Source organism: Hippocampus bargibanti, linkage group LG13, assembly GCF_051943395.1.
Source record: "Hippocampus bargibanti isolate YZ-2025 linkage group LG13, ASM5194339v1, whole genome shotgun sequence".
Lineage (NCBI taxonomy): Eukaryota > Metazoa > Chordata > Actinopteri > Syngnathiformes > Syngnathidae > Hippocampus > Hippocampus bargibanti.
In genome coordinates this window covers 5,111,851-5,135,724 of record NC_142746.1, presented here as the reverse complement: position 1 = coordinate 5,135,724, position 23,874 = coordinate 5,111,851, and the positions used below count along the sequence as shown (strand labels likewise).

The window sequence follows — 23,874 nt, the reverse complement described above, 5'->3', positions numbered from 1 at the left end:
ACTGCACAGCGGTCACCAGCTAGTTTACAGACTCAGCAAAACACATTCATGCGGCAAACTGCCATCCAAGAATCAAACACGGAGGAAAGTTATTTACTGGCGTTCAAATTAGCAAAGGCCAGTAAGCCTTTCTCCGAAGGGGAGTTTCTCCAAGAGTCTATGGTAGAGACTGTAGCTATTTTTTGCCCTGAGAGCTGGAACAAATTTGAAAAATAAGCTTGTCACTGAGGACAGTGACTCGCCGTGTTGCGCTAATTGCCAAAGATTTAGCAAGCAAACTAAACAAACAAGCTGAGTCGTTCTTTGGCACTGGACGACAGTAATGATATAAAGGACACCGCTCAGTTTTTATTTTTCATCAGAGGGTTTAATGACAATTTAGAGATAACGGAGGAGTTTTTGGCGATGGAATCGATGGAAAGTACAGTGATACCTCGGTTTACGAACCCCTTGGCTTATGATCTTTTTGGTTTACGAACGTTGAATTTATGAAAATCTTACCTTGGCATACGAACTATTTTTCGGGATACACACGGATCTGCCACAATGAGTGATGTGTCGTTCGCGAACAAGCCCGTTCTTCTAAAAGAAATTGGCTGCCGACATTTTTTGTCCTCTATTCTCCGCCCACAGTCTTTGGTTAAAGCCACGTGATTGGTCAAGAAAGCAGCAGTGAGGAGAGGTGGTTTAAACATTAAAGAGACAGGCAGACGACAGAGAGAGAGCTCTTGAAAATGGATAGAAAACTGTGAAATCTGGACTCGTTTCAACCTTGGTAGTTCAAAGGCAGAGTGTAGACTGCAAGGTTAAAATTCCCATCAATCAGGCTCCACAAATAACCTGCACAAGCCATCTGTACAATTTGAAGAGAACATACAATCAAGGGAACCAGCTAGTGATTATGTTTCTAGTGTGTGCCTGTTGCTGTTGCAATACCACAACTTCCAAGATGTACAACCCAGAGCTCCTTAAGACACTTTATGCAAAAAACTAGCTATCCATTCCATCAAGCCATCAACGACCATCACACAGGTAAATAAAACAACTTTATTATACAGTACTGTCTTTCTTTAATTATAATACCATAGCACATCGGTGAAAAGGTTTCTTCAGCCGTCATCTGTACTTCTATGAAGGTGTCGGACGTTTCGCTTCTTATCCAAGAAACTTCGTCAGCAAACTAAAGGCTTACTGGTAGCTAAGGACATATATATATATATATATCAAACATGGCGGTGCCGGACTCTGCTATGAACGATATGCTCCACTGATTTTCCTGTCGTTCTGACCAAGCTGCAGGGAGTAGTCCCCTGCTCCCCCCAACCTGAGAGCAAGGACCTATCATAGCACCGCCATGTTTGGACAGTAGGGATATATATATATATATATATATATATATATATATATATATATATATATATATATATATATATATATATATATATACACACCAGTATGACTTTAGTTTGCTGACGAAGTTTCTTGGATAAGAAGCTAAACCCGACACCTTCAAAGAAGTACAGATGACGGCTGATCGATGGACCACTCCTGTACGACTGAGAGCCTACACAGACATACCATAGCACATTTATGATACATAAAATAAGGTATATTTTGTATAGTTTTAAGGCTTAGAAAATTAGAAAGTATAAAATTATGTTTTATGGGGAGCTGGGAACGGATTATTCTCATTTTAATGGTTTCCTATGGGAAATGAATTTTTGGGATAGAAGAGGTTGAAAAACTTCTGTTGATTTGGATTAACGAAAAGCAGTAAGCGGGGATAGTGTGTGAGGGTATTATCTCCGAGAAAGCACGGCAACTTCACTCGGATATCATCAAAAGGCAACTACATCAACGACCATCACAAAGGTAAATAAAACGACTTTATGATACATTACAGTTTATTTCTTTAATTACAATACAATAGCACATTTATTTTACAGAAAATAAGGTATATTTAGTGTAGTTTTAAGGCTTATTTAGTAGAAAATTATGTTTTATGGGGACCTGGGAACGGATTACTGTCATATTTAATGGTTTCCTTGGGAAATTATTATTTGGAAGACATACTTTTTGCCTTACACACACTTTCTGGGAACCAATTAAGTTCGTTAGCTGAGGTATCACTGTAAAAGTTTTCCAAAAATAAGGCACACCACATTATCAGGCACTACAGTAGAGACTGGGGTCACGCAGTACTTATTCGACAGGGAGAAATGACAGGAGCGGCTGAGAGGAGTTGCGAGACCTCTTGTGGCTCAATATGACTTCACATATAAGGTGTACCTGCGTATACGGTGCAGGGTCATCTTTTGAAGAAAATGAAGGCTTTTGGGTGTGTCTTACACCCCGGAAAATACGGATGAGTTACTGGAATTTCCTACAAGAAAGAGAAGCGTTCAGCTCTAATGTTGTTGAAAGCAGTCGACAGAAAATGATTGGTTGAAGGAAGCACAAGAAATGTGTGCTATGGTGGCATACAACCAGAAAAGATGGTCCCGTTCAGACTTCCTCTTCTTCTTTTTCCTCTTTTTCTTCTTCTCCTTCTTCTCCTTCTACTTCTACTATTTCTTTTTCATGGAATAGCGGCAAAGAGTGTTGCTCCTTTGGGACTGCCGTTGAAACAAATAATGAAATAAAGTGAATGAGTGGGGGGAAAAACAGAAGGGCTGAAAGGACAACCGACGCCTCTGGACAAGTTGTGTCTATAATTTGTAAAATCACTTCAAATGACTTCTACTGAGCGTATTTTACAAAGATTCAACCGCATATAGCTATAGTTTACGTTTTAAGACTCGTGCTGAATATTCAGGAAGTCTTGTTTTTGATTTGGCGGCGATTTCTGACATCACATCACGTCAGGAACGCCCCTGACCGAGAAAGCGACGCACAAGGATTTTTGGGTACTTTGATGGTGAATGGTTGTGTGTTGCACCAAGACTACTATTTGATACTAGTTGACACAAATTCCCAACAGACAAATCAGCCCATTTCCAACGGAGCTTGGACGCCATCTTCTGCATTTTCTGGGCCGCTACATTGGAGTCCTGACGGCTCGAATTGATAAGGGAGGACTCCTTTAATCGATTGCAAACATTTATGTTTTCTTCTTCAGAACTATTTGAATCATATCCATAACTGGATGAGTAACAAGAAAGCATCTGCTCCGAATCTGAAGCCATTGTTTTGATTCTGGAGCAAGGCAAGACGTCTTGGCGTGACGTCACGAACAAGGGGGCGGAATCTTCTGAAACTGAAACTTTCTCAGATCTTTTTAAAGTCGTTTTTGGACACTTTAAGTCATTTTTATTGGTGTTTTGCATTTGACTAAAAATATCATACTGGGTGTTTTGGTTATTTTAGATGCTATAAAACGTTTTTCTGATGTCAGTTAGGAAACAAAAAAAAATGGTGTCGGTTGTCCTTTAAATGATTGCTGAGATTGTCTTTATGGATCAAACCGCAACATATTGCGTAAGCTTTTTCTGTCTGAAATTATCTCACAAGCACATCCTCATTTTCTAGCCCCCACCCGTTCGATTTATTTATGTATTTAGTGGGGCGTGGGTGTTGGTTGACAGACAAGGAAATCATTTGTCCTCGCATTCCATTAGGCAGCCAATTAACAGATACAAGGTAAGAGATTTCATCGTTGCACACACACTGGTTTCTTTCACACACATGAGGGAGAGTGAGTGACAGAGAGAGAAACAGAGAGAGAGACTTCCTCTTTTGCTTTGAGCCTTTGTGCGGCTTACTCTCAGACAAGAGTGAGAGAGACTAAAAGAAACATACCCAGGATTCCCTGTTGAGACAGTTCTTCCTCAATAGAAAGCAGCCTGTTGTATTTAGTCATCCTTTCGGCACTGGTCAGACCTCCCAGTTTGACATAGTCCAGACCCAGACCCACCGCCTGAAAGACAAAAGTGGGTCAGAAAAAAAAACAATCAGTCTGATTGCACCAAATGGTGTGTGTGTGTGTGTGTGTGTGTGTGTGTGTGTGTGTGCATGCGCGCGTGTGTGTGTGCGTGTGCGTGCGTGCGTGCGTGCGTGCGTGCGTGCGTGCGTGCGTGTGTGTGTGTGTGTGTGTGTGTGTGTGTGTGTGTGTGTGTGTGTGTGTGTGTGTGTGTGTGTGTGTGTACATGTGTGCATGTGTCATCCCTTCACACTGCCTTTGGCATCACAGGTGTAATACATTTATTGCCCTGTACCATTCACCAAAGCAGGACATTCCTGTGCCTGCAGTTCATATTCATGCAGCAAGTAGCTAATTCGATGGAAGCATACATCGGTGCTAATGAAGTAAAAAACACATTGTTCCTTTAACTGAGTAGACTAGGGATCTGTGCTTGGCTTCTACTACATTTTAACCAAGGCATCTCTATTTTGTTCTTTGTCAAAAGAGGTTCCAAACGTGTTTTAACATCTCTGATGACAGTAGAACACAGGTGTCAAAGTCAAGGCCCGCGGGCCAAATCCGGCCCGCCACATCATTTTTTTCAGCCCGCGAAAATAAATCAAACTTGTTAAATTCCATGATGATTGCTAAAGTCTGAGCCAAAATTTCATATTTTTGGATGTCAACCACAATAAAAGTCATTATTCTTGACTTCAGATTTGAAAACAAGTTATTCATTAATTTGCTGTGTGCTCTATATGTAATATTTGAAGGGATTTAAACATTCTAAACGGTTCCCCAAATTCATAACGGCCCTCGAGAGGAAACCATAACTACAATGTGGCCCGCGGCAAAAAATGACTTTGACACCCCTGCAGTAGAATTTCCTGAAAATCAGCACCTGGCCAATCATTGGGGTTTTGCACCTATCGCGGTGGGTTCTGGTCCCCATTGATCGCGAAAAACGAGGGATTACTGTATATAAAAGTGTCAAAATATAAGACACGATAAGTAACGTAATGAAAGTAACTAGAAAATGGATAAAAAACATTGAAATTTGGACTTTTTTCAACTTTATTGATAGTTCAAAGGCAGAGTATAGACTGCAAGGTTAAAATATCCCATCAATCAGGCTCCACAAATAACCCGCACAAGCCATCTGTACAATTTGAAGAGAACATACAAGCAAGGAAACCAGCTATGAATGAAGTTTCTCGTGTGTCTGCCGGCATCTGTTGCTGTTGCAATCTCACAACTTCTAACATGTACAACCCGGTTCCTTGAGACACTTTATGCAAAAAGCTATCCATTCCATCAAGCCATCAACGACCATCACAAAGGTAAATTATAAGGAGACAGAATGAACATAATACAACTAGCTATCGAGGTAGCTATCTATTAGCCAGCTAGCTTTCTATCTGAGTTACTTTCGGGTTGAGTGAACGCTGGCGCATATGGCTGCCGCTGCTCACCCACAGAAAAACTTATCCTGTGACTGTAAAATGACCTTGAGAGTTTTAAAAGGCGCTTTTAAATGAAATGTTTTATTATTATTATTATACTCCAAAGCGCCTCATCGTGCGGAAAATGATCATTTTAATTTCAGGCGTATAAATGAATGATCTGTTTCACTCAGGATGGAGTAGAGCTGTCCAGCATCCGGAGGAGATGTTTTGGGCAAATAAATTAGTTTTGTCAAAATATGACTTATTTTGAGAGGCCTACCAGTCTCGGAGTATGTATTTTATTTGTTTACATTTACAGGTGTTTATCCATTAATTTAAGCATTTGGGAATTGAGAACATCTATCTGATGCTATTTTGTAAGACAGCAAATTTGCAGGACATCTTAACAATGACATCCTTCAGGGAAACGTGTGACTGTGATTTCATGACTGCTGTTGATGTGACAGCCGAATCAGCCCGGCCTGGACGAGGCAAACAAATAAATAGGTCAGCGCAATCAGAAAGTGTGACCAAAACCATGAAAATGGTTTTGGGCCTTGGAAAGTGTGGCAATCAATGGAACAGCTGATTGCTGCATACTTCGCAAGGGCAATTTGTGAAAAAATGTCCACATTGATTGAATTTTGCAGTTTGTTATGTTTCACTTGAGTGGATAGGAAAATACATTTCACTGCAAAACTGTCCCTTCTGGAACATCTCTTCTGCATCCAGGTGTGCTTTGAAATGACAAGTGTAGCTCATACTAAAATCTTTCCCACAGCCTTAATACTGACTGAGAAGGGGCAAAAATCCCTTTCTTAAAAAAAATAAAAAATAGTAATAATAATAAAATACAAAATGAAAAAAGCATGCATTGATTGGGTTTGTGCAAACCTATTTTCACGTTTTGGCATTAAATGAGTTAACATTGATCATACCTGTCAACCTTGGCTAATAGCTGCCCTTATAAATGATTGCAATTCCCATATAAAAGTTGTAGTACCCCGTATATTACTTGAAATGACATAAAAAAAAAAAAACGCTAACACAAGCGGAAATGAAGACCGCTTACCGCACATGCGCTTGTTGTGCAGCGAGAAAAAAATATATACAGGTAACATCCGACTTACGACCGGGTTCCATTCCGACAAAGTAAGTCAAACGGGCGTTAGTCGAAATGCATTCAAAATGGCCGCCGCAAGGTTTATACGACAGAATAGTATACGATGTCAATCTGTTGCTTTTAAAGAATGTTTTGTATTGAGTACTATTATACACCAAACTGCTTACAGTTCAATTATAAAACTTTTAACATCATTTTTATCATTTTATGTTTTGTATTATCGATTTTTATTACTGTGTCGTTCTGTTGACCCAAATACGCACGGCTTCCCACGCATGCACGCTGTTGAAAAATCGCTCTCCCTGCTAACGGAGAAGCCAGAAGGGGTCGCCCAACACATACGCTCGGGCTTAGGCGGACGCCGTCTGAAAAAAAGTCTCAATGAGACGTGGCGGCGTGGGCCCGACGTGGCGTTCTCGTCACGCCGATCCCGCGCACCCGAGCGCCAACGACCACCCACCTCTGCGTCAGTGGACACTCCCCCCCGCCAGTGCCATCACGTGCTGGCTGGCCAAAATTGCCGTATGCGTTTGTGAAGAAACAGTTATTTTGTATCCTCATTTTGTGCAATGCTGTGATATTCTCTGTTAAGATAAATGGGGCATGTTGAATGTTGAGCGGATCTGGCAACGCAGCCACAACACTACATATGGTCCTTTGACAGCGCTAAAAAAAAAAACTTCCGATACAATGCTGAGAGAAACGGTTGCTCTCTATGCGCCGGCAAATACACATCTCGAGTCTTTATTCTACCAAATGCATCACAAACACGCTACAGACCTCAACAGCGTTGCCAGGCTGCCACCGTAGCGGTCCGAGTCATAGAATTTAAAAAAAACAAGGGTCTGGCGGTCGTGGTTGTAAGTACGGGTGGTCGTAACTCACAGCGGTCGTAAATCATTTGTTACCTGGATACAATTGAGGATTACTTTTGCTGGTTTGCCGTAACAATAGTAGCGATGGGCAGACAGACAAACTGAATTTGAGCGGGGAAAACATAGAAGTTGACAAGTATGCATTGATGACTAATGCAAGATCGACATACCTAAATCAACACTCGATTTTGTTGACGCTGGAAACACTTGCACGCACACACACACACACACACACACACACACACACACACGCACGCACACACACACACACACACACACATACACGCACATACAAAGAAAAAGCAGCACTCACTATGTCTGACAGAGAGTTGTCATCACAGGACTCATTGCTAGATTTCCCCAATACAAGTGAGCCTGCACAAGAGACGTGCACAAAATTAGCTTTGACAGCAATCTTTCATGTAACACATGCCCCAGATATATATATATATATATATATATATATACAGTAAAGTCTCGTTATATCGATATCGGATATATCGATAGTCCCGGTTATATTGATACTATTTCTATGCACGCACGGAGAAAATTACATGCAAACAGGGTCGGATATATCGATAGTCCCGGTTATATCGATATTTTTTCGGACTCCCTTGAATATCGATATAACGAGACTTTACTGTGTATATATATATATAAGAAGAACAATAATTATTTTTAAAGATGCGTTTGTTAAAATCCAGGGGGAAAAAAAACTCACAACAAATTGTGTTTAATGTATGAATATATCATGTATATATCAGGGGTGGGCAAACAGTCAGTGACAAAGAGCCAATTTCTTTAGATTTATATAAACACAGTGTCATGATCTGGTTGGCGACCAACGGGGGGCGCTGTCGGCCCCGCCTGCACCTGCACAGGTGCTGGTCGTCCCGATCAGATTGGCGACGTCAGCCCTGCCGGCAGCCTCGCAGGTGCTGGTCGTTATAATCAATAACACTTAAAAGGACACCTGGCACGATCATCCGGTGCCGATTCATTGTTTGTTTGCTGCTTGGTTGCAGCATGCATCGTGTACGTGTTTGTTTAACCTTGGCGGGCTTTTACTTTTGGTCTTCTTTTGCTACTTTGTATTTTTTCCATTCAGATCATTTTGATGTTTTACATTTTGTTCCTGCTGACTTTATTTTAATACAATTTGTCAAACAACCTGCTGCTCCCTCCTGCCTGCTTTTTTGGATCCGAACCCGCCATCACCACCTCGCAAAAACGTGACAGAATGAATCGGCCAACCATCGGATCCCGCAGGTACATCGGACCCGTCTCATTTCCACCCTGTGCCTGGCAATGCTACGTCCACGTTAGCGCAAGCCTCGTCGAGTTTGAATTGCGTCACTCGACGAGCCGCAACGTCCACGTAAACGTCCGGCCGAGACCTCCTTCCAGGTGGCCGTCCAGAGTGACACTGGGTGACTGGCATTGCACGCCCACGTCCAGCCACGCTGTCGTCGTGCATGACGAATTGAGTCTCATCCACGACGAGCCGTGCAACGTCCGTGTCAACGCCAGTCCGAGACCCCACTCACCGCTGGATCCCGGAGCGGCTCTGGACTGGTCTCGTTCCCCGGAGCCGGGCAGTTCACGCCCACGTCGGCCTCCGGCCGAGACCTGGTCCCATACGGCCGTACGGGGTGCCATTCTGCGCCTGGCAGTTCGACGTCCACGCAGAGCCATGCGCCGTCGCGTGAACGTGCGAGAGGGATCGCACTCACGCCCACGACGATCAGTGCCGCGTCTTCGTCCACCCCAGGCCGAGTCCCGTTCCCATCAGGCCGCCGCCCGTCGTATGCTGGAGAGGCAGCGGTTGCCCTCTCCACCGACCGTTCCCTGGCGAGTGGACCTTTTGGGAGACTGTTGGGACTTCTGGAAGCAGCCCCTTGAAGGGGGGGTACTGTCATGATCTGGTTGGCGACCAACGGGGGGCGCTGTCGGCCCCGCCTGCACCTGCACAGGTGCTGGTCGTCCCGATCAGATTGGCGACGTCAGCCCTGCCGGCAGCCTCGCAGGTGCTGGTCGTTATAATCAATAACACTTAAAAGGACACCTGGCACGATCATCCGGTGCCGATTCATTGTTTGTTTGCTGCTTGGTTGCAGCATGCATCGTGTACGTGTTTGTTTAACCTTGGCGGGCTTTTACTTTTGGTCTTCTTTTGCTACTTTGTATTTTTTCCATTCAGATCATTTTGATGTTTTACATTTTGTTCCTGCTGACTTTATTTTAATACAATTTGTCAAACAACCTGCTGCTCCCTCCTGCCTGCTTTTTTGGATCCGAACCCGCCATCACCACCTCGCAAAAACGTGACACACAGAGGTTCCCCAACTTACTAATGAAATACGTTCTGAACGGTCTATGTATTTGTCCGATTGTGTTTGGTGTATTTTTGTCCCCGAAACCTATGGGGAGGAGATGGGCATCTTCATTTCTGCTCATCTCCATTATTTTTTACTTTTTTGTGAGTCCTGTGAATGGGAAAACCACTCGCACACACAATCTGATTGTTTACAGTCCAAACCAGCTGCTAGCATGGCGAGCAAATAGGGGGAGATTCAATATATCACGATTCTTAAAGGACAACTGACGTCTCCGGACAAGTTGTGTCCATAATTTGTAAAATGGATTCAAATGACTTCTACTGAGCGTATTTTAAAAAGATTCCACTGCACATAGGTATATTTTACGTTTTAAGACGCGCTGAATATTCAGGAAGTCTTGTTTTTGAGTTGGTGACGAGTCCGTACGTGACGTCACTAAGGGAACGGCCCCTGACCGAAAAAAAAGACACATTGTAGCAGTCCTTCCATCACGTCAATGTATTTTGCTGTATTGTTTGGTCAGAAAACCCAGAAGCCGCCAGAAGAGGGTGTCCAAGCTCCATATAAGGAATTTATCAGCCTGTGGAAACGGAGGTGGCCACAGGAGGTCGCCATTTTGTGCCTCTTTTCTGGTGATCGTTTCTCCCCAATGTTGCCTCAAAATGGCATGGAATAAATTCTTTAATCGATTGCAAACATGTATGCTTTCCTCTTCAGAACTATTTGAATCATATTCATAACTGGAGGTGTAACAAGAAAGCATATTCTCCGAATCTGAAGCCATTGTTTTGATTCTCAAGCAATGCAAGACGTCTTGACATGACGTCATAAACTGGGGGCAGGACTTTCTGAAAATGCCCAATTTGCAGCCCAATTTTTTGCAGATTTTGGACACTTTAAGTCATTTTTATTGGTGTTTTGCATTTGACTAAAAATATCATACTGCATGTTTTGGCTATTTTAGATGCTATAAAACGTTTTTCTGATATCAGTTGAGAAACAAAAAAGTGACGTAGGTTGTCCTTTAATGGATAACTGTTTTGGGTGATTTGCTTAACTCGGCTGATGATAAATAATAATCATGAAATCAACATCCGTACGTGTGTGTGCCATTCAACAGTGCACAGATGAGTTACCTTGTTGCTCAGATGTGATGCGGATCAAGTCGCTGACAGTTATCTCGTTGATGTGATTTATGATATGACCTGTGATTCCAGGAAGGGGCGGAGCGTGTGGCTTGTAGGTAGCATCAGAGAGCAGCACACATGATTTTCCCATCACGGTGCTCAATTTCTCCCACTGTTCTCTGTCCTTGGAAAATCCATAAACACATTTTTCATATAGCTCCTCCATGCAGTAGGTACAGTACGCATATAGGCCAAATTGTTAATGCTCTTCTGTTCATCTGAAATAATTTGAAACTGGCAGTAAGATTAAAAATAAATACTACATAGTGCTCTGAACCATTCTGACTTGATTGCAATTCTGATTTTGTATTTATTTTCATCAGCCAATGTGCAACGCAGTTCAAATCACTGCTGATTCCCGCACAGCCCTCATGATCACAATGTTGCTGTGATGTTCTTGATCATCTCGAGATTTCAGTATTCCCTGCTCTGATTCAAGATAACCTGTGCAAAATGTAGCCTATTCAATGTTTCACAGTCCATAGAACATGAGTATCACGGCCAAACGCGCACAGCCAACTGTTCCTGCTGATGTCATCTAGCCATCAACCCATCAGAGCACCGTTTGGTCACACGAGAACTCACAGAACCGTCATTTTGACTGTTGTCAAGTTTTTATGTTTAGTTACTCAGTTTAAATAGATTAAAATGTGTCTCTCAACCTTTGAGTGACTCTTTTAAATAAATACCAAGTAATTTAAAAAAACATCAAAAATACACACACCTCCCTCCTGAATGGATCAATTAAAGCGACCACAGCAGGAAATTTGTTGACAAGGTTTTGATACAAAGTCACCAGTTCGTCTGCAGACTTAAAACCTCCTGTTGCAATCTCATACTTTTCTTTGGTCTGAAATGGAGAAATAAAGAAGGGAGGGAAGCATTGCAGTTATCAGCACTTGCATTTCTTAGTTGTGAGCACGTATGAATTATTCAAACTCACACAATCATGCACTTACATAGTCCATGAGGTCGGGGCCAGCACAGCTCAGTGCCAGATGAATCTCCGTTCCCAGTTCTAATGCTAGGTTATTGCAGGCTTCGGATATCAGATCTAGAGCTTGTTCTGGACGATCAAAGCTCACAGGCAGCACACCATTCTCGCTCAGAATGGACTGGGTGACCTTATAGCAAACACAATATTCATTCTATGAAGTGGATTTTCCACATCTACTAAGGCAGGGGTGTCAAAGTCATTTTTTGCCGCGGGCCACGTTGTAGTTATGGTTTCCTTTCGAGGGCCGTTATGAATCTGGGGAACCCATTAGAATGTTTAAATCCCTTCAAATATTACATATAGAGCGCACAGCAAATTAATGAATAACTCGTTTTCAAATCTGAAGTCAAGAATAATGACTTTTATTGTGGTTGACATCAAAAAATATGAAATTTTGGCTCAGATTTTAGCAATCATCATGGAATTTAACAAGTTTGATTTGCTTTCGCGGGCCGAAAAAAACGATGTGGCGGGCAGGATTTGGCCCGCGGGCCTTGACTTTGACACCTGTGTACTAAGGTATTACAATACAAACTGTGTGGACTCAATAAATATATTAGCCTTTATTTAAAATCCGTTTGTATAGAGTTGTGTAAAAAAACAGCTGTGTTGGATTGACAATGTGTGTTTGTTTGCGGTTATAATGAATGAAATATGCTGTTGAGACTGCAAGGTTATGACAGTTGAATGTTCCACTCAATTTCCATTGTTAACATTCTGTTTGTCAGTGTGAATAGTTGAATAATCTTTTCAAGAAAACTCCAGGGCTTCGTGTTTGAATTAATTTGAAAAACTAGTTGCAAAACCTCAATGCATATTATATATATATATATATTAAAAGAAATGCTCAACAAGAACATCCTTTCATTATACTGTTCTCTCATAAAACTTGGTAGACCATTGTTGTCACACTTGGTAAAATATGTCACAGTGTTCTTCCATTTCTGTTCTTTTTACCAATAGATAAAAAATGTCCCTCACCCCAGCTTTTGATGAAGCACTCAATATTCGCATCATTTCCTTCTGTAACTGTGTTGCCATTGTGATGATCTGTTAAAAGGAGGTCACAGTTTAGCATGACACACGTAGAAATGCTTGAATGAATTCTGAAACACACTTTCACACAAAATGAAGCAAATAGATGAACAAAATAGCCATGAATTGGTCAAATTCAAAACAACAATGGCGTAACACAAGAATGTGGTGTTTGTGGAGATTGGTGGTCATCCAAGTCATTGTTACGGCAGCTGGACCCATTTAGGTGTTTCAAAACATTTACTCTTTTATCCCAAAGACTTCCATTCAACCATCCATTCGTTTTCCGATTTGCTCCATCCTCACAATAGTCGTGGGGGGTTGCTGGAGCTGTCTTTGGGCAGCAAGCGAAATACCCCCTAACCCACAGGTGTCAAAGTTAAGGCCCGGGGGCCAAATCTGGCCCGCCTAATCATTGTATTCGGTCCGCGAAAGCAAATCAAACTTGTGAAATTCCATGATGCTTGCTAAAGTCCAAACCAAAACTTCAAATTGTCCCATGTAAATAACAGTCATTATTTTTGACTTGAAATTTTAAAACTACCGTAATTTCCGTACTATAAGCCGTGCCTTTTGTCACAAGTTTTTAACCCCGCGGTTTATGCAATGATGCGGCCAATTTATGCATTTCTTTTAAAGGCCGCCAAAAAAATCCACCATCACCGACATGTTTCGAAAATCCAGTGTGCTGCGTGACGGAGAGGACAGCACAAGCTCGAGAGTGACCTCAGGATGAAAGTGACACTTAATGCAACAACGAAAGAGAGAATGTCAGAGTGTGTGGCGAGGAATAGCTGATGCTATTCCAATCCGACACATAGGAGGAAGACTTCCATGGTTTCAGTGAACAGGAGGAAGATGAAGACGGCTCTCAGCAACTTGCTGTTTTTGTAACCAGCCTTGTTAGTTATTGGTAAAGTGTTTCTTCCGTTTCTCTGTCGCTTGGTATGTTTTTGTGGCGTTTTCATGTTTATTATGTTTGTTAAAGTCATTATAAGTGCCTTGCATGCTGGGTCAGAGAGGACAGTAATTTCATCTGTGCTGTATGTCATGCATATTAGCATATTTGACAATAAAGCTGACTTTGACTTTGAGTGCTAACGTGTGGCTGTTGTGTTACTGCCGTGTCTCAGTGACTTTTACCGACACATTTTTTTAACCAGCCCTGTTAGGGCTGTGTCAGTACCGTAATGCCTGCTATGTTACTGCCGTGTTACAGACACTGAAAGAAAGAACACTTTAAAAATGTTTTCTGTGTACCGCCTTTCTTTATAAATAGCTTATCTTTCAATTTGGACACATGCATTTTGTAGACAGGCGCAGTTTATGTATGTACAAAATGGTTTTCCTTTAAAAATGTACCGGGTGAGGCTTATCATCAGATATGCTCTATAGTCCAGAAATTATGGTAGTTATTCATTAATTTGTTGTGCACTCGATATCTAATGTTGATAGGATTAAACATTCTAATGGCTTCTCCAAATTCATAACGGCAACCATGAGGAAACCATAACTGCAATTTGAAATAAATGCAGGACCAAAAACATTTTACTGCCCATGGTTATTTCCAGGTTTTCAAGTAACATAATAAGAAAAATGATAACTCGCTGATAGAGAAAAGACATAATAGAACTTATCATATTTAAAAGTTTCATGCTGTTGTACGCTTAGTTGACCGAACACAAGGCCCACAATGGAACCACAGAAAATCCTGGGTCAATCTGAGGTAAACAGACACAGCCTGTCAAACTGTCGTCCTCGGGTAAGAAATCTAGCTATGGCAAGACTTGGTAACCTCCTGCACAGGAAGAGCTCAATAGCCAGGTTACAAATCTATCAGTTCAAGGAAAGGGTACCCATTAAAATGTCTACGTTTTGTTGGTGCACATACCAAGAGATGACTTGGGGGGATGTCCATGAGACGTCCAGGGGCGTGGTATTCAAATCAAGAAGACTGTGTTTTACTAATTTATCATTTAAATTTATATATAGTCTCAATAAATAGCTTGGTAGAGGGCTGCAGAGGTTGGGCGTCTGTCGAAGAAGCGCATACGAAGTGGTTTCATGAAACTGCCCCCCTTGTCGGCAGTAAAAGACAATCTTCCTGTGTTTTATTAAAAGTTCAGTGTCCGAGCGAATATCTCTGACACTCACCATAGCTGCACTCCAACAAGCCATGGTCATTTGTATTCCAGCAACTATTAATTATTATAATAATGACAGTCATGATACATCACAGTGTTATAGCGTTTAGCATCCATCAATCCACCCATCCATCCATCCAAGAAAAGCATGGCAGACGACCCAAGTCATTTAACTCTGGGATAAACGCTGTCCCTTAATAGACAACTGGCTTCTCTCACAAGTAGAGGGCCAAAAACAGAGAAAACATTTGGCAACTACAGTATGTGAGTGGTTGGAGAGTAGAGTACTTGTTTGACTTGTTGTCCTGCGTTGGGGATCAGTATGACCTCTTCAAGCAAGTTAAGTTTTCCGGGAGATGTCTTCCCACAGCTTAATAAAGTTACCAGGGTGATTGGAATGTGAAATCCATCTTGATCCTGTGCACATAAATGTCATCATTTTTACATGCGAAACAAAGTAGAGCTTAAAGGGCAACCGACGTCACTTTTTTGTTTTTTGACTGACATCAGAAAAACGTTTTATAGCATCTAAAATACCCAAAACATGCAGTATGATATTTTTATTCAAAGGCAAAACACCAATAAAAATGACTTAAAGTGTGCAAAATCTGCAAAAAAATTGAGCTGCGAATTGGGCATTTTCAGAAAGTCCCGCCCCCTGTTTGTGACGTCATGCCAAGACGTCTTGCATTGCTGGAGAATCCAAACAATGGCTTCAGATTCAGAGAATATGCTTTCTTGTTACACATCCAGTTATGAATATGATTCAAATAGTTCTGAAGAGGAAAGCATACATGTTTGCAATCGATTAAAGAATTATATGTGCCATTTTGAGGCAACATTGGGGGAAAATCTCTCATTAAAAAAAAGGCACAAAATGGCGACCTCCAGTGGCCACCTCCGCTTACACAGGCTGATAAATTCCTTATATGGAGCTTGGATGCCCTCTTCTGGCGGCTTTTGGGTGCAACACGGTTCTCAGACCAAACATGTACAGCAAAATACATTGACGTGATTGAAGGACTGCTACAATGTGTCTTTTTTCTGTCAGGGGGCGGTCCTTTCATGATGTCACGTACGGACTCGTCAGCAACTCAAAAACAAGACTTCCTGAATATTCAGCGAGTCCTAAAACGTAAAATATAGCTACATGCGGTGGAATCTTATTAAAATACGCCCAGTAGAAGTCATTTGAAGCCATTTTAAAAATTATGGACACAACTTGTCCGGAGATGTCGGTTGTTCTTTAAGTCAACAAACAGTAGGCATTGTCATCAGGAGTGTTTGGGATGGTTTAGAGGAGTTGAAACACACAGAGCATCAAAAAGACAGGAATCGCATTTAAACATTTTACTCCATCCCACACCACATATCGCTTTGTTTTCTTTTGGGGAAAATTAATGCCCAAACATATTTGGGCATATATGTATTTTAATATTGGACCCAAATGAATGCCTGGGATCTCACCTCTGGGTTTTTTAGGGTATGGATGTATTTGTAGAGAGGAACGCCCTTTATCTCAGCCCCACTCTTGGCCACTGCAAGAGACACTGAGCCAATGGCCAAGCATCCAGGCAACATTGGTTCAGGCGGCTCTGCCGGACAAAATGGCTTATCTGAGGCTCCTTTTTTTTCTGTGAAGAAAAATGTCAGAAATAAACAGCATTAATGGCCAAGACACTGAAAGTTGCATCATCATCAAGTTGTTATTTTTTACTTCAAGATGTTGCCGTGAGAGTGGCTGCCCTTACAAAAGCTTCTGTATTTTGTTTTTCTAATTCTTCCTATCCTCTCCTCTTCCTTTAATCACTTTGCTGCTGTGTAATGGAAATTTCTCCACTACGAGATTAATAAAGGCTAATCAATTCCAATCCAATGTAATCAATCCTCAATAGCACACGACAAGTTATTGAGACGTCAGGTTTTTTTGTAGTGTGCCTACATTTTTTGATCATTTTGTATTTCAATTAATTACAGTAAAGTCTCGTTATATTGATATCGGTTATATCGATAGTACTGCTTATTACGATACTATTTCTATGAACGCAAGGAGAAAATTCACATGCCGCAGGATCGGATATATCGATAGTCCGGTTATATCGCTATTTTTTTCCCACTCCCGAGAATATCGATATAACGAGACTTTACTGTATTTTGAGATGAGGAAATAAGCAGTGGCCTAACATATTCTATCGTGTCCTCCCAGCAATATAAAATGACCAAAATGTGTAAACTACTTAGTACTTTTATCAGCCTTCTTTTCTTTCTTCTTTTCAGGTGGCGAGGACGCTATTTCAACATCCTGTTCACCAGAAGAAGGACACTCCTGCTTTTCCTTCATTTCTTTCTCCTCCTGCTGGCGGGCCATGAAGAAATCACTGTGTAAGGACCAGACATGAAAGAATCACCACAAAGCCGGTTATTATTACTATATATATTTTTTGCTTTCACACTGAACATTTTTACAATTCATTGTCACAAACTATGTAGTGAAAACATTCTGCACATCTTTTGTGTGTAAATTGGGAGCATATGTCAAAAATGAACTATTTTAGAACAGAAAGATATACATGGCAAACCAGAAAAGACTCAACAGGTGTGCTGGTGTGAAATGACACACAAACAGTAACATTTCTCTTTGCTGTTTTTTTTAAACTGAGGTGACTGATTAAATTGAATCCAAATCAGAATCAGAATCAGAAAGGCTTTAATAGTCCCACAATGGGGAAATTTACAATCTACATTAGCAAAATTGAAAGCAGTGTGGGGGTGAAAAGATTAAAACCAAGTATTCTATAATAGAAATGCGCAAAAATTCAAATGCTTGAAGTTCAAGTTGAAGTGATGGAAGGACCGCTATAGTGAGTGCTGCTTTTTCTTTGTGTGTATGTGTATGTGTGCGTGTGTGTGTGTGTGTGTGTGTGTGTGTGTGTGTGTGTGTGTGTGTGTGTGTGTGTGTGTGTGTGTGTGTGTGTGTGTGTGTGTGTGTGTGTGTGTGTGTGTGTGTGTGTGCAAGTGTTTCCAGCGTCAACAATGGCGGCTTTTGGGTGCAACACGAGGTCCCCAGACCAAACAAGTACAGCAAAATACATTGATGTGATGGAAGGACCGCTACGATGCATCTTTTTTTCAGTCAGGGGCGTTCCTTTAGTGACGTCACGTACAGACTCGTCACCAACTCAAAAACAAGACTTCCTGAATATTCAGCGCGAGTCTTAAAACGTAAAATATAGCTATATGCGGTGGAATCTTATTAAAATATGCTCAGTAGAAGTCATTTGAAGCCATTTTACAAATTATGGACACAACTTGTCCGGAGACGTCGATTGTCCTTTAAAAGCACTCCCTCGTTTATTGTGGAATTTACAAGTCCAACTGTATTCTTATTTCATGTTCTTGTTCTTGTTATTGTTATTGTTATGTACGCCATGTCAGGCATTCATAGCGCTTTTTACTGACAAAAACACAATTCTCGGTGAACCATGTGGTTTTTGTTTTGGGTCAAAATCTATGGAAGAATCCAAATGAAATCTAGCAAAGGCAAATCACAGACTATCTGGGAAGGGGTGTTGTGCACAAGAAGTGGTTCACAGAATTAATGGAATGATTTGATTTGTGCAGCAAGTTAAGGGTACTAACATTTTGTCCAGGGTTTTTGCATAGTTTTCTGTTTGAAAAATGCACATGAGAAAAATACTAGGCCTCAGAATACTCATTTTAAACAGCCACATAAACAAAATTTTTATGATACTGGACAAATTGTGTTGTTTTAATGATAACTCTTTTTTGTCTTGAAACGAAATGATTGTTCAAGTTGAAAACTGCACTGATGAGCAATCTATCTTTTAACTGAATGTGGAAATGCAGATGTAACAGATGGACAACAGCTGTATTCTACCTGAGTTTCTGGTCAACTTCTGACTGGTCGCAAGGGTTCTGTCCTTTCAGCATGAGATTCAGAGGTTCATTTATCCACCGGACAGCAGTCGTAACATGGTGCACTCTTTCCTCACTTTTTGCTTGCCAGTTTGCTTGAGTCTCCTTTTGACCAAAATGACTGGAGATGGCGGCAGAGGATATCCTCTAGAAAAAATAAAATAAAATTAGCCCTTAGAGGTTGGATTGGATTCGCCTTTATTATTCTCGAAGTGGAGAAATTTACATTTCACAGCAGCAAAGTTATAAAAATTAGAAGATAGGAAGCTGCCACTCTCATGGCGCCATGTTGAAGTAAAAAAAAACAAAAAAACTAAATAACAGATAATGTGACACAAAACAAAAGGCAGTCATTCGATCTTAACCACTTTCTGCACACTCTGTTACATGAATCAGTTCTAGATGAAAGAGGAGAGGATCAAAGCATCCTTTTCACCAGTGGATCAGAGACGTATTGGTGGAATGTGGACGTCTCCTACAAGCTAAATATTTAAAGCAAACATGAAGCTGTAGCATCCATTGACGAGAATACATTGTCTCACATCTCCTGCCCCACGTAAATCCGCTTCCATTCCAAGCCGAGACAGTTGCTCTTCGCCGATGCTCCTGTTTTCTCATCGCGGGCTCCTCAAGCCATGCATCCATCTAACCGCAGACTGTCCAATAGCAACCGACTTGCCGCTGAACAAAGCGGGGCTGTGAAAATGCTACCCATTAAGGGCGCAAAAAAAGCACAATGGCGCCAGAGCTGTCCAGCGCTGACAGTCAAATGGCACTGACATTCCTCCGAAATCAAAAACAGTGCTGGCATATTCATGCTGCCAAAAAGGAGCAATTTTGATAAACTCCGTGGAATATTTTTAATAAGAATAATAATAATAACACATCTAATTTCCAAGCGCCTTTCAAACACCCAAGGGCACTTTACAACTAAAAGAACAATACACAGAACAATAAAACCATAAATAAAATGATAAATAATAAATAGCTGATTTTGAGCTCATTACCACACATTACACTTTTCTGCAATTTCTATTTTTGTATTTGACATTAAAAAAGGAAAATTGTGGCTCTTTTGTTGACATTTCCTTCATTTTTTTTCCTTTACTGCAGCACTGTTTCATGCAAGGCCGTTAAACTCATTTTTTTTGCAGCGGGCCACATTGGAGTGGGTTCCTCTCAGGGGCCGTTATAAATTCGGGGAAGCGATTAGAATGGTTAATCCCCTCCACGTATTTCATCCAGAGCGCACAACAAATTGATGAATAACTAGTTTTCAAATCTGAAGTCAAAAATAATGACTGATATTATTTTTTACATTAGTAATGGGAATATGAGGCCATATCGAAGCAATGAGTCCTTCCACCCAAATGGTTCACCTTTTGGCAATGCATCATCGGCCTCACTTGCTCTACTGCGCCATCATGTGGATAATAAATGTCATGACAGACTGCGATTAAAAGGCAGTGAGTTGTAATGTGAATGACTGTGCGTGTGTTACTTGAAAAGAGTTGCTTTACTTTAGCCATTGGATTGGATTTGGATGTGCCTTTATTAGTCTCGTAGTGGAGAAATTCACATTTAACAGCAGCAAAGTTATGAAAGGAATGAAAGTAGAAAAACAAAATACAGGAGCTGCTGGAAAGGCTTAGTTTCGGAATCACTAATAAAATCAACACTGGTTTGATCATTCAAATACTTTCTAATCCAATAATAATAATAATAATAATAATAATAATACATTTAATTTCAAGCCACTTTCAAAACACCCAAGAACACTTTACAATAAAATCAAAGCACACAACAATAAAACCATAAGTAAAATGATAAATAATAAAATAGCAGATTGAACTAGACATTGAAAGCAATTTTAAACAAATGGGTTTTGAGGTGGGACTTGAAAATAGGGAGGGAGTCAGTCAATATTACGGATGTTGGGTGGAAGTGAATTCCAGAGTTGTGGAGCAGAGTGGCTGAAAGCTCCGAACCCCATCGTGGTGAGACGGGCAGGGGGCACATAGAGGTGAAGGGAGGATGAGGATCTGAGGGACCGAGAGGGAACGGAGATTTGAAGCATGTCAGACAGATAGGGAGGGACAAGGTTATGGATGGCTTTGTATGTAAACAGAAGTATTTTGAATTCAATCCGATGGGAGCCAGTGGAGCTGCTGGAGGACAGGGGTGATGTGGTGAAAGGAGGGGGTTTTAGTGATGATCCAGGCTAAAGAATTTTGGACTAGTTGGAGTTTATGGAGAAATTTCTGATTGACACTGAGGAGAAGTGAGTGACAATAATCGATGCGGGAGGTGACGAGACTGTGGAGAAGGATAGCAGCGGAGTGAGGGGTGAGCGAGGGACGGAGACAATTGATATTGCGGAGGTGGAAATATGCAGACCGAGTTATGTTATTTATATGGGAGTGAAAAGATAGTGACAACCAGCTACTATTTGATTCTTTATTCATAATGTCTAACAAAAAGGCTCATTTATCATTTACAATTGGCTGCAAGAAATTATAAACATTTTAAAAATAATAATAAATAAATAGACACCAGGGAACTTAAACCCTTGATGTGAAAGAATGAAGCAAAGCCTCGGGTTCGAGTCACCACAAGCTGACATTAGCACATAAATTGTACATGCACTCAAGTGTTTTGTTTCCAATCGTGCTCAAAGTATACGCCCATGTCAAATGGCGTGTGATGAAATGTATATTCTTGCACCACACCATCAAAAATGAAGGATGTAAAATCCTTTCAAAATTGGAATTAAATCAAAGTCTTACCGTTCGAAAATAGTTGTGACTACCAGTAATTGTAATTTTGTGATGATGGAATGATTGGTGAAATAACAATGATGGTTTGACGATGACAGACAGGCGACAGACTGACCAAATTTCCACATCGGCCTCTAGAGAACATCATACCACCAGTCAAATATGGTTGTGCTAGTATGACAGTTGGTTTGCTGGGTCCTGTATAAATTGCTGTGATAAAATGAGCAATTATTTCTCTTGTCTACCTGGAAATATTATAGACAAATGGCTGGACGTCAATTTCCCCCCTCCCTCCTAAATCTCAAGTGCAGGTGGCTGCAGGAGAATGACCGAGAGCTCACCTGTGAATCAACCTCTAAATGGCTGAAAAAAGGGAAGTTTTTGATTAGAATCCCTCCACGTGGATTCAAAGGACTCTTGATTTCAACGATTGTGGCCAAGGGTGGAAGAAGCAATTTTCTATACATTAGGTGCAGTCAGCAATTATTTTATCCACATTGGGCCAAAAGGTTCTGAGTTTATTTTTGTGTGTGACATTGACTTTACAATTTCTGAACTTGGGTTGACTTTGAGAGGTATAAAAAGTAGTCTGATAATCTGAACATTTAAATTTAGGAAATATGCAAAGACTCAGAAATCAGTATGGCAGTGCAATGTTTTAAGACATTGTGTCTCATTTATTGAGTGTTACCTTTTCCTTATTGCAGATGATGCAAAACACTTCAGCCTCAGCACACAGTTGCCCTCTTGAATCATAGACCTCCTTTCCATTCAATCTCCTGATACGTGGTTGTGATGAGAGGTTTGTGAAATAGTTTGCCTAGGGAGTCAGTGGTTGGGGAAAACTCATTCAAATATGAATATTTAGGAAGAGTAGAGCAAATACAAATGTAAAATGCATGCATTGAACATCTATCTCGATGCAAATAATCTACATATTGTAAAATGATTTTGATTTTTGTGTGCGTGTTGCAGGCTGTTGTAATCCAGTTTGAATGTGTACCTTGGCTATGGAATTATTTAATAAGTGTCACGGTTCTAAAACACCGATTGTGATTTCAATTTTGTTCACCTGTACTCCGATATGTTTAACGTCCTCCCGGTATACAACGCATGCATAAAGCACTAAAATATATAACACGTGTAAAAACAGATTTAAGTTTTGTATACTCCCGAAATATTGTGGTCGCTATCCCCAATAATTGTTTTCAAATTGTACGTCAAATATAGCTTCATTGATTTCCGTGGCTCGTTTCTCTCGAATTTGCATTACAAACAGAAAGGCAGACTGTATGCTCTATATAAATAGGCCTTCGCCAACTGTATTTTTTGTAAACATAGTGTATTAGCAAGCTAACAATAAAAGCGCTGAGTGTACAAAAAATAAAATAGGCTGAATATATGTATGCTAAATATCAGGAAGTAAAGTTCCATGCACCAGGTAACCATGGACGTCCTCGGGGTTCTGGAAGAAAAGCTCTCCCAGGGCTTTCTCAAGTTCCTCAGGTACTCTGTTCGCCCGGTAAAACTCCGCAGCTGCGTTTTTGATTTCCTCGAATTCCTGGTCTTCTTCAGAAAGACAGTTGACGAAAGCAGACATTGTTCGGCTGTCGTGTGGTCTCACTTAAACTGCTGTTTTTTTCTTGTTACCATGGGAGCGGCACGTTGGGGTGACAGTAGGAGACGTGGAAATAGAAAGTTTCTCGCTATGCACTTTCCCGTTCCCTTTGTGACATCCTCATAAAAAAAAAAGATATTTTTAAACACGTTTAAGTGCCCTACGCAGAACGCTCAATGCAGCCTTGAAATGTAATCTGTCTCGATGAGTCGAGTTCCAGTGTAATTGAATTAGGTCAAAAACAGTCGCAACATACGGCTCTTCATCCATTACATCGGTGAAATTCCCTTTTCACCGTGATTCAATGCACATTTAGCCTCAGTGAAAGAAAAACATTATTGTCAGTGATAGGTGTGAATATTATTGCCAGTCACCTTCGCATAGATCCACTGGCGTCGAAATAAGATGACGTGAGCAAGGTGTCATTAGCGTTAGTGTGTCATTTCTCAAGTACGATTGGAATATAAATTGCTATTTGATGCAGTGCATTTCTGCAT

The 23,874-nt window shown here is 40.9% G+C and overlaps 1 protein-coding gene across 1 annotated transcript; it reads right to left on the bottom strand.

Annotated features, from left to right (window-relative positions):
* Positions 1 to 1,545: 1,545 nt before the first annotated feature.
* Positions 1,546 to 23,615, bottom strand: eno4 (enolase 4). The gene is made up of 13 exons (XM_089012002.1): positions 23,198 to 23,615; positions 22,451 to 22,579; positions 18,945 to 19,129; positions 17,291 to 17,424; positions 16,514 to 16,680; positions 15,335 to 15,463; positions 12,849 to 12,917; positions 11,830 to 11,994; positions 11,595 to 11,720; positions 10,820 to 10,994; positions 7,658 to 7,719; positions 3,799 to 3,916; positions 1,546 to 2,615 (listed from the first exon to the last, which is right to left on the bottom strand). Exons 1-13 carry the CDS (start codon positions 23,357 to 23,359, stop codon positions 2,506 to 2,508), a joined length of 1,731 nt encoding a protein of 576 aa, XP_088868128.1. The 5' UTR covers positions 23,360 to 23,615; the 3' UTR covers positions 1,546 to 2,505.
* Between the last annotated feature and the right edge of the window lie 259 nt (positions 23,616 to 23,874).

What these genes read in the sequence shown, in the direction of transcription:
- eno4 (XM_089012002.1), bottom strand. Translation starts at nt 23,359, where the DNA reads ATGTCTGCTTTCGTCAACTGTCTTTCTGAAGAAGACCAGGAATTCGAG. An exon ending in GAAGTTGACCAGAAACTCAG is followed by an intron (nt 17,425 to 18,944) that starts GTAGAATACAGC and finishes GTCCTTACACAG; the next exon opens with TGATTTCTTCATGGCCCGCC. An exon ending in GTGCTTCATCAAAAGCTGGG is followed by an intron (nt 11,995 to 12,848) that starts GTGAGGGACATT and finishes GTTTGCTATAAG; the next exon opens with GTCACCCAGTCCATTCTGAG.